This window comes from Pongo abelii, chromosome 3, assembly GCF_028885655.2.
Source record: "Pongo abelii isolate AG06213 chromosome 3, NHGRI_mPonAbe1-v2.0_pri, whole genome shotgun sequence".
In the NCBI taxonomy this organism is placed as follows: domain Eukaryota; kingdom Metazoa; phylum Chordata; class Mammalia; order Primates; family Hominidae; genus Pongo; species Pongo abelii.
Window position 1 is genome coordinate 188,082,706 of NC_071988.2, and position 12,227 is coordinate 188,094,932.

At 34.6% G+C, this 12,227-nt stretch overlaps 1 protein-coding gene across 3 annotated transcripts in view; it reads left to right on the forward strand.

The window, feature by feature from the left end:
* TLL1 (tolloid like 1) overlaps positions 1–12,227 on the forward strand; it is a 236,193-nt gene that overhangs the window by 149,203 nt on the left and 74,763 nt on the right. For all 3 annotated transcript variants that reach the window (XM_024246040.3, XM_054554674.1, XM_063723716.1), the window contains one exon: positions 7,614–7,729. In XM_024246040.3, coding sequence (XP_024101808.2) covers positions 7,614–7,729 — 116 coding nt within the window. The remainder of the gene's footprint in view (positions 1–7,613; positions 7,730–12,227) is intronic.

Below are 12,227 nucleotides of genomic sequence, written 5' to 3' on the forward strand. Positions count from 1 at the left end.
TTCCTTCTCTTTTTCTATGTTTCTTTCTCTGTCCCTTTCAGCCACTCTGTGCATGTGGATATATCTGTCTCCCTTTTTGCTTCTTTCTCTTTCTGAAATCGTTAGCTTTGAGCCCTACATATAGTTATATGTTTAAGGTTCTTCTTTTCCTTAAACGAAGTACACTCATGACTTATCAGGATAAGGACAATGATATTGGCATAAAATACTTCCCACAAGCCAAATGACATTAAGCTACACTGATGCAGTAGGTTTACCAATAACTGCAAGTATATAAATGGAGTAGAGTTAAAGATTCATAACTGTACATGTAAGTCTAAATAGGGTGACTTATCTGTGAATGACCCAGAAGAGAGTAAGAGTTTATAAATTGAGTTCGGATTGTGTTTGGTTTTCATACAGAGAGGAGGGGGTTATAAAGCTGAGTATTCCTTTGGAGTTTGTTTTATTCTTACTCTTTTGTTAGAAATCCCTGGTGGAAAGGCAGACAAAAACAAGCAATGGGGAAAGGACTTCCTATTCAACAAATGGTACTGGGATACCTGGCTAGCCATGTGCAGCAGAATGAAACTGGACTCTATCTTTTACCATATATAACCATATACATAAATTAACTCAAGATGAATTACAGATTTAAATGTGAGACCTCAAACTATAAGAAATCTTAAATAAAACATAGGGATCACTATTCTGGACATCGGCCTTGGGAAATAATTTATGACTAAGTCCTCAAAAGCGATTCAACGAAAATAAAAATTGACAAGTGGGACTTAATTAAACTAAAGGGCTTCTACACTACAAAAGAAACTATCAACAAAGCAAACAGACAACCTACACAATGAGAGAGAATATCCACAAACTATGCATCTGACAAAGGTCTAATATCCAGAATCTATAAAGAACTTAAACCAATCAACAAACAAAACAAATAACCCCATTTAAAAAACGGGGAAAGGATATGAACAGATACTTCTCAAAAGAAGACATACAATCAGCCTACAAACATATGAAAAAATGCTCATCATTGCTAAACATCAGAGAAATGCAAATCCAAACTACAATGAGATGTCATCTCACACTAGTCAGAATAGCTGTTATGAAAAAGATGAAAAATGACAGATGCTGCTGAGGCTGTGGAGTAAAGGGAACACTTATGCACTGTTGATGGGAATTTAAATTACTTCAGCCATGGTGGAAAGCAATTTGAAGATTTCTCAAAGAACTTAAAACAGAACTACTACTCAACCCAGCAATCCCATTACTGTGTATATATCCAAACCAAAATAAATTGTTCTGCCAGAAGGGCACCTGCATTCTCATGTTCATCACTGCACTATTTACAGTAGCAAAGGCATGGAATGAATCTAGGTGTCCATCAATGGTGGGTTGGATTTTTAAAATGTGGTACCTATAGACCCGGAATACTAGGCAGTCACAAAAAAGAATGAAATCATGTCCTTTTTAGTGGCATGGATGGAGCTGGAGGCCATAATCCTAAATCAACTAACACAGGCATAGAAAACCAAATACTGCATGTTCTCACCTATAAGTGGGAGCTAAATATTGAGCACACATGAACATAAACATGGAAACAATAGACACTGTGGACTACTAGAGGGGAGAGGCTGGGACGTGACAAGGGTTGAAAAATTACCAGTTAGGTTCTATGCTCACTACCTGGGTGCAATATGCCTATGTAACTATCTTATACATGTACTCTTTGTACCTAAAAATAAAAGTTGAAATTAAAAAATAAAAGAAATGCTGGCAAATGAAGTCAATAAAATATATTTGGCTACTTTTAATGCCAGCTTTTTTTCTCATCAGTTTTTGCTCACAGCTTTATTAGATCTGCATTTTATGGCACTGTTTTATAGAAGTTAATCTTAAAAAAATACTGACCTGGTAAAGAATATAGTTGTATATACAAGACTATGGGTTTTATGGTCTGTGATAAGTGGGGCCTTGAGTCCAAGAGGGCAAGTTTCTAACAGGCAGGCTATAAATACTGCTGAACTCTACTAAATGATATATAAATTTTTTAATGTGTCAGAAGAGTGATGGCATTGAAATGTATATATTTTAGTTTTCCTTAAAATAATACTATCAGTTTATGAAATTTATAGCTGATAAATACCTTGTAATATATTCTTATATTTATTTATATATGCCAAAAATATAAATTAGGTTGGCATATGAAACCACAATTAGTTATTAGTTATTACACAGTCAATGCATACTCATCATGAAAAAGCTCAATACAGAAATAAAGTTAGGAAGGGGATAGTATGAGGATATGTTTCCTTCAGTTTGCAGTTGTTTTCATTGCCATTTCTTGCTCTTGGCTTTAGGGACAGGAGAGTAAAGTCTCTTTATGCATTACTGTGTTAAGAAAGAATATGATCCCTTAGAGCTCTGGCACTCTACTACTATAAGACACCATCATTCATTGCCACATCACATAGCCACAAGCGGTGTGGGAAAGGAAGGTAGAGCTGCTCGACACTGGGGTTGAATAGGTTTCTGGACACTGCTTCCAAAAGGCAAATCCTTTGTCTTTATGATGGATTCCAAGCCTTTCAAGCATAAGGCATTTTAAAGAACAACTAGTAGCTAATGCTACTTGCCTGTCTTATAATCTTTTGCATTCCATATACTGTGAGGACAACAGATGTCCACATAGGGAGGAGAAAGGTTATTATTACAACACTTCATCTTCACAGTAACCCAATATTAGCAGTTTATTTGTGAAGGAGATCATTTCTAAGGTATACGAGTGGTAACGTATTTTCTCTCGTCTTAAATGATTGATTTGTTCTCGTATTTTCTCTCTTTTGGGGTCCCCTTTTTCTGTGATTCTCATTTTCTAAATGCATTGACCTTCACTTTACCCTACTCATAGCATTACTTTCCCTTCTTATTACTAAGATGCTTACTTTAACTATTCTTTTGCTTTTATCTGCATTTTATCTTAATTTAGTTTTTCTATAATCTCATGACCTTTTGCTTATAACTGTTTAGTATTTAGACCAACTATTGTCCCTAATATTCTCTCAGTAAGTCTTCCTTAATTATGTCAAGTAACATAGTGAAATTTTTAAAAGTATAACATAAATTGATAATCTAAAAATAAAGGGATTTTGAGGATTAGAATCTCTATTGTTATGTAAAATGTTGCCTATTCTCACAGGAACATACATACAACCTATGTTCCCAAATATACAAGTGTTTCTACTTTTAATAAACAAATAATGCTTATATAGAGTGTACATATCTATGGATGCACATTTATGTGGAGGCTGTAGGAATGGCAGGCCAGTTTCAACACGCATGGAGTTTGAATGCATTGTTTTAAACAGTTGCTTCACTTAATTTAGCGTTAAAATGAAGTAAAGCTTCTTTTCAATTACTTAAATCATAGTTACTTATGTTTTGAGAGAATTCTCCTAGATTCTGAATGGAATATATTTTATATAACTGCTTTTGTATATGTGATTCTTGGCTAAACTATATTGCCAAGATGCAAAAAAATGCGTTTAGCTATTTCTTTTAATTTATTCATGGATATGTTTATTCATCTACCCAGCAGATATTCCCTCATTTAGTGAATGGTAGCCAGGGCCATCCAGCAGCCCAAGCCAGAACTGTGGCTTGTGGGGAACATTGTTGCCTCCTTCCTCCCTCTGCTTCCCTCCTGATACTCAATGAGTTCCTGGGTTATTACTATTATTTTTACCTTTTTTTTTTTTGAGACAGAGTCTCACTCTGTCACCAGGCTGGAGTGCAGTGGTGTGATCTTGGCTCACTGCCAACCTCCGCCTCCTGGGTTCAAGCAATTCTCCTGCCTCAGCCTCCCAAGTAGCTGGGACTACCGGTGTGTGCCATCATGCCCGGCTGAATTTTGTATTTTTAGTAGACATGAGGTTTCACCATGTTGGCCAGAATGGTCTTAATCTCTTGACCTCGTGATCCACCTGCCTCGGCCTCACAAACTGCTGGGATTACAGGCATAAGCCACCGCGCCTGGCCTATTTTTGCCCTCTTAGTATCTCACATTCCTGTAGTGAATCCCTTGTCTAGGTGTCATCCTCTCTTTTCTGGACAGCTCGCAGGCCTCCCGTTGGCCTCTTGCCTTTATTTTTATATCCTATCTGTTCTCCAGCTATGCTGCTTGTTGTGCGGGCTGCATACTGGATGAGAAAAGCTTCCTGGAGTTGATATTGGTGCTTCATTTTAAAGGATAGTTTGGGCTTGGCTATGCAGTTATAACGGAAATGTATTTTTAAATGTTCTAGTAATTTATCTCTTTTAATATTCCTTATTTAAACATAATTTTAAACCACAATTGTATTTATGATATTTAAAAATGGAAAGGAACTATGGATTTATGAATAGTTTAAATTTACCAACTACTAAGTTGGTTCAACATATTTTTATTTCTTTCTTTGCCCTAAAGATTCCTTTTTCTTTTTTTTTTTTTTCGAGATGGAATATTGCTGTGTCACCCAGGCTTGAGTGCAGTGATGCAATATGGGTTTACTGCAATCTCTGCCTCCCGGGTTCAAGCGATTCCTGCCTCAGCCTCCCAAGAAGCTGGGATTAAAAGTGCCTGCCGCCACCACGTCTGGCTAGTTTTTGTATTTTTAGTAGAGACGGGGTTTCACCTGTTGGCCAGGCTGGTCTGGAACTCCTGACCTCAGGTGTTTTTATTTTATTCAGCCCGCCTTGGCCTCCCAAAGTGCTGAGATTACAGGCATGAGCCCACTGTGCCTGGCCAAGTTTATCTGTTTCTTTGGAGACTAACCTAATACAAATTATTGTGTGTCTACTTATGTTATCATTACTCTTAGTAAAATTATAAATGTGTTCCTACAGAATATGGAGAAGGGGAAGTTTTCAACCTTTGAGATATGATGGGAGCTATGGACATTAGACAGCAAAAATATTTGCAGATGGATGTGGAGTCAGCCATAAAAGTAACCATGTAATTAAAAGAATGAGAGTTTATTATAATAATTCCTCAACAACGCACAATCTAAGTGGTGTTTACACAATTCAAACACAATTTTGTATGCTAGAAGGAATATACATATGGATTATCTAATTTAAAAGTAAGATGGATCACATGATAAAAGTTTTGTAAGTTTAACTTCTCAGTTGTTTTGTTTTAAATTTCTTGTGATTAGAACATTGGTATGCTTCTTTATATTAATAATTATGCTTTTACTTTCCCTAATATTATTGCAGAAGTAGTTGTATTGCTCACAGATTATTACTCTCACAAGAAACACCATTGTGAAGTTTATATTATCATGATAGCCATTTTACAGAAGAGAAAACTGGGATAAAGCTTTTGAGCTTTGCATGTGATGATGTAATCAATAACTGACAATGACAGCATTTAAATGTGTCATCTTGGCCAGGAACAGTGGCTCACGCCTGTAACCCCAGCACTTTGGGAGGCCGAGGCAGGTGGATCACCTGAGGTCAGGAGTTCGAGACCAGCCTGTCCAACATGGTGAAACCCCCATCTCTACTAAAAATACAAAAATTAGCTGGGAGTGTTGGTGCACGCCTGCAATCCCAGCTATTTGTGAGACTGGGGCAAGAGAGTCACTTGAACCTGGGAGGTGGAGGTTGCAGTGAGCTGAGATTGAGCCACTGCACTCCAGCCTAGGTGACAGATTGAGTATCTTTCCCCAAAGTGAAATAAAAAACTTATGTCATCTCATCCACTCACCTTGCTGTCAATGAACAGTCTAAGTATTTGGACTTAGTAGTGCCCACTTTTTTGTTTTACTAATTTTCCTTTAGTTTTTTAAATAATAAAGTTTGACTTTTATATCTGAGAATAAATCAACAAATTCTGAAACATCTTATGTAGTAGGGGTCAGCTAGCCTGGGACAATCACATTTATTGAAGAAAATTCACAAGTAATTACCACAACTTGAATATACATGTTTCTACTTCTTGCATTATAATCAGACACTATATTATCTGGACTTGTTAATTTTTAGTGTATGTTGTATTTTGTTTAGCATGTATTTATCTTCTTAATCAGAACAGTATTGTATGCATACATTTATGGATTAAGTATATTTAATTTATTTAATGGCACTTGAGGAAATTCAGTACTGGCATTCTCTGTGGCTTGGTGGGGTTTTAAATTATTACAGAATTTATTTTTAAACTGCTGTTAATTATAGATTTGGTTGTTTTTTTTTTAATAGAAACACACTCAACTCCCAAATCATTGTTTAGCATTTAACTGATCCTACTTAGAAGCACATTGTTTGCATCAATAAAAATCTTAATACATTTTCATTTTTCTAAGACCTCTTTTAACCTTACATTTATCAAGTGCCCTGGATGATTTATAGAACAGCACTGATTTATGTATTCTTGACCTTGAGCTTCTTTGTCCTAAAGTTGCTTTTGTCTGCCTGTTCATCAGACTAAACATTATTTACTCCTACTTTAAATATATTGTGTTGTACAAACATAATACCTATTTTTCTGAATAAACATTTATATCATATCTGACTATTTTTAGAGCTGTATGCTTTGTTTTTGTATTCACTATCTTTCTTTATTTAACACAAGCTGTAAGATCCATTTATAATTTATTGAGGAGTTGATGAGATGAGGGTTCACCTGCTGGTAGCTAAGGCCTTGTAATATGATAATAGCTCTGTTTTGATTGCAGTGTCCTTCAGAGAGAAGGAACTGTTCTTTCAAATTGTTGAGTGAAGGTTAGAAAGAGGACTAGCTGCAGTGGAGGAATTATTCTTAAGTTAAGGATACTTCAAACAGCCTAGGTTCATGGCACATAGCATGTCTTGCAAGAGCAACAGGGAAGCCCATTGTAGAATGGTGCTGAGAACTAGCCTTGGGTGAACACAGATCCTCATGCTGTGCAGCTAATAATTTGCTATTTCAAATGACTGAAAATTGGTTCCAGGGAATTAGACAAGCTTAGCAAGAGGAAAATACACAAATTGCTTTTTTAGCAATTTCTACTTAACCTCAACTGAGAAAAGTAAATAAATATTTACATCTTTTTGGAAAATTTGAATCTTCCATGATGTTTATATACATATATATTTTTTTCTTATTTTGAAAAAAAGTTTATTGTTTGACATTTTGATATTACCTTTGTTGACTACTCATTAGTTATTATGTAACATTTTTTAAGCTTGATATGATATTCACTTAAGCTTAGCCTCAATTTAAATCAAACATATTAGTGAAATGTTTCACGTGGTCCCAGAGTCATATCGTCCAGGTATCACTGGCCTGAATTTGAACATGGGTGTGCTTTAGAGGGGCTACTGGCTCCTTGGAAATGAATGAGAAAGGTTTCCATTCTCATTTTATGAATGCCACATTATTTAACTTATAATCTTATTCGGTGATTTGCCATAATGATGCCATTAAATATACTGGAATTCCAGTAAGGGACATAAGAAGAAATTTACTTAGAAAGGAAACGTCTTCTATAAAATACATTTAGTCTTGTCTACTACCAAAAAAACCCTTCATGGCTTTATTTATGATATTCATGTATTTTATACAAATTAACCAATGATCTTATATATTTTTTTCCTTTCAGCATGTGGAGAAACTCTACAAGAATCCAATGGCAACCTTTCCTCTCCAGGATTTCCCAATGGCTACCCTTCTTACACACACTGCATCTGGAGAGTTTCTGTGACCCCAGGGGAGAAGGTAGTTTATATCATCAAGCCCACTATTTTATGCTTATATAAGTACAAAAGTTCATTATCCTTCAAATATAAATTTGCTTTATCCTTTATTCTTGTTTGAGTTTTCAAATACACTAAAAAGTTCAGAAAATTCATAATGGGAATTGCTTAAACTCCAGGAATTTTTTTGAAAGATATAATTTTAAAATTTTTAATGCAATAGGAGGGTTGAAATAATACAAATTATATTCTCAGACACAAATGAAATTGTGGTAAAAATCAGTATCAGAAAGATGCTTAGAAAAATCCCCATATATTTTAAGATTTAAAAATATACATCTAGATGTCCAGTTCAACCAGGAAAAAATTATAATGAAAATTGTAAACTATTTTCAACTATAATATCAGAAAAATATTGAATACCAACCCTGCAAAATGCAAATAGGATAGTACTTAGCTGAAAGAAAATTCACAGACTTAAATACTTACATTAGGAAATATGAAATTCAGACCTCACACTAATGGGCCTAGACGACCATATGAAGAGGTTAGAAAAAGAGCAATAAAATAAAAGATATTTTAAAAGTAAATAGTAAAACATGAAATTAATAACATGAAAATAACATACGATTGGAAGTATGAAAAAGTTGATAATTTGAATTGATTTTAAAAAAAACAAACAAGGAAATGGGTCAGGCGAGGTGGCTCACGCCTGTAATCCTAGCACTTTGGGAGGCTAAGGTGGGCGGATCACTCGAGGTCAGGAGTTTGAGACCAGACTGGCCAACATGACGAAACCCTATCTCTACTAAAAATACAAAAATTAGCCTGGCACGGTGGCACACAGCTGTAATCCCAGCTATTCAGGGGGCTGAGGCAGGAGAATCACTTGAACCCGGACAGGGAGAGTGCAGTGAGCTGAAATCCCACCACTTCACTCCAGCCTGGGTGACAGAGCAAGACTCTGTCAAAAACAAAAACAAGGCCGGGCGCGGTGGCTCACGCCTGTAATCCCAACACTTTGGGAGGCCGAGGAGGGTGGATCACCTGCGATTAGGAGTTTGAGACCAGCCTGGCCAACATGGTGAAGCCCCGTCTCTACAAAAAATACAAAAATTAGCTGGGCGTGTTGGCATGTGCCTGTAATCCCAGCTTCTTGAGAGGATGAGGCAGGAGAATCGCTTGAACCCAGTAGGCGGAGGTTGCGGTGAGCCGAGATGGCGCCTATGCACTCCAGCCTGGACGATGAGAGCGAAACTCTGTCTCAAAAAAAAAAAAAAGAACAAACCCCAAGGAAATAGATGAAAACATGTCTGATCAAGAAATGAAGAATAATAGAGAAAGCGCAATTATCTAACATTTGGGAAAAAAATTTAAAAGATTATTAGAACCATAGAGTCTTTAGACAACAAAATGAGAATAAAAGAATCTTTTGAACATTATATCAATAACTTAAAAACAATGAGTAAAATGGGCAAATTTCTATAAAATATTACAACTAAGTTCTTATTCAAGAAGAAATTAAAAAGTATCCACAACAGCAAAAACATGGAATCAAGCTAGATGCCCATCGATGGTGGATGGGATAAAGAAAATGTGGTACATATATACCATGGAATATTATGCAGCCATAAAAAAAGAATAACCTCATGTCCTTGTAGCAACATAGATGGAGCTAAAGGCCATAAACCTAAGTGAATCAATGCAGGGACAGAAATTTAAATACCACAAGTTCTCATTTGTAAGTGGGAGCTAAACATTGAGCACCCATAGACACAAACATGGGAAAAATAGACACTGAAGACTGCTAGATGGGGGAGCCTGAAAAGAGAGAATGGGTTGAAAAACGACCTATGGGTAGTTTGTACTTTGTCTGATTCTTATTTACCTGGAAGAACGTAAATACTCTCATTAGCTGTGGTGGGAATGCAATTGCAATTTTTTTAACAGTTTGATGTTCTTGATGATAACTAAATGGTATTAGGAGATAATCATGGGTATGGAGTTGTCCAGGTTTTTATAATATTTGCAGTGGAAACTCTGAATGAAACCCTCATGAAACATAAATAATTTTTAGATGCAAAAAGTTACAACTGACTTGGAATACATGAATGCATGCATAGTTCTTGACAGTTATTTTTAATTTAAAAATTATAAGTCCGTTGTAATATGGTTATAGGTGTTGATCAATTTTTATTTAAGTTCTTTAAATAAGAGTCAGAAAATATATTATGAAGGTCATTCTTATGAAAACACTGAAGAGTGAACTTTAAAAGACACAAATTTTGAGAACAAGTTTAAAGTATACACGATTTTGAAAAGAAAACCTCATAGAATATGAAAAGTTAGGGAACAGGATTAATCAAATTAAATTGTTTCATAACAGCAAGTTAATATCTGGGAAAAACATTTCTCTTGTCCAATTCTAAAATTCTCACCATTAGCATTTAGAGTTAATTTATTTTTCTTGTATGTATGATTATCTATAAAACTATATTTCCAAAAATGTTGTAAATAGGAAGAAAAAAATCTATCATCTATTATTTTTCTTAATATTATTTATGATGATTAGCAAATAAAGTGGAGTGTTATAAGAAGCCAGTGAACAATTTTAACTCATTATAATCCTTGTGTCTTTATTGTTTTCTTATTTTCTTTCTCCTAATATTTGGTTTCATTCTGCTGGGGTTTTTTTCTTACTTCTTGAGCTGGGAATTTAACTCATTAATTTCAAGCATCTTTTCTTTTCCAAAGCAGACACTGAAGGCTGTAATTGTCCCCTCAGAACTACTTTACCTGAATTCCACCAGCTCAAAATAGAGAATTTGTTATGTTTCAATTCTACTTTTTTTATTGTTATTATTTCTTCTTAACCCACATATTTTTTCAGTAATGTGTTTTTCTTCTTTGCAAACATTGTTTTCTCAATCATCCTTTTCCTATTTATCTCTCCTTGAGTCACCTTTAGGTAAAGCACTATGTTTGTGTGTCAGTCTTTGCAATAGCTTCAGGCTGATATGACCTTGGAAGTGACTAGTATTCATAAGACTAATCTTTGCTTTAAAAATATGTTTTGTGCAATGGTTGAGTGCATCATCTTAATTGTGATGCTCATAGATTCTCGATATTATTGTTTTGTCTGTTTATCAGATATTTACAAATATTTGTCACTATGGTAGATTCGTTAATTGTTCTTTATAGCCTTGTTAATTTTTGTTTTATATATGTTTATGCTATATCATTTTATACACATGTTTACAATATTTTATCCCCCTGATGTATTAAACTATTATCACTGTATAATGAATTTCTTTATTTCTAGAGATGGTTCAGGTTAAAACTCTATTTTGTCTATTATTAGTAAAGCTACACTTATATTTTGATTAATATATTTTCCAGGTATATCTTTGTCCTGTTCCTAGACATCTAGGCATTCAATAATTTCCAACCTTTTGTTTCAGGTATCCAATTCAGTTTATTTTTATTTAATCAGTGGATGGCAGGTTTTGTCTGTAATTATAGTGCTTATTTTAATTCTATTTATTGTGACTATTGGTGTGTTTTAGACAGTATACAGTCCATTTTATTTTTTGTTTAACCCATGATGGCAGGTTTTGTCTTTCGTTAGAATGCTCATTGCGGTTCTATTTATTGTGACTATTGGTGTGTTTTTATTTCTTATTTGCATTTTAATACATACCTTTTTTTGTTCTCCCCCTTTGCCTTCTTATGCATTGAATTATGTTCTGTTTTTTTCTTATTTCATATTTTTCTCTCTACTGGTTTGAAAGTTTTAAATGTATGCTCTATCATTTGGTACTCTCTACCAGCTTTCTTTCTTAATCAAGTTATATTTAATTTGTATCTCTAGCCTCTTCCCAATTCAAAAAAGGATCTTATCCAAATTCAAAAAAGGATCTTAAAACATATAAGATTATTCCCTTTTCATAAGATATTGTTTTGCATATTTGTTGATACCTTTTTTTAATCACACAAGTAAGACACTGTTGTCTTTTGCACTTAACATTAGTTTTACATGTGCAAATGCTACCATGGATTTTTATTATTTATTGTGGTAAAATAAACTATAATATTATTGTGGTAAAAACTACATAGCATAAAATTTACCATCTTAACCATTTTTAGGTGTACAGTTCAGTATGTTAAGTATATTCACTTTGTTGTGAAACAGATCTCCAGAACTTTTTCATCTTGCAAAACTGCAACCCTATACTCATTAAACCCAACAAATCCTTTTTCCCTCCATCCCTTTGTGCCTGGCAGTCCTCATTCTACTTTCTGTTTCAGTGAATTTGAGAAACCTCATATGATTGGAAGCATAGAGTATTTGTCCCTTTGTGACTGGATTATCTCACTTAGCATAATGCCCTCAAGGTTCATCCAAGTGACATGATTTATTTTTTATGCCTGAATAATATTCCATTGTATGAATACACCACATTTTCTTTATCCTTTCATTCATTGGTAGACATTTAGGTTGCTTCTACCTCTTGGCTATT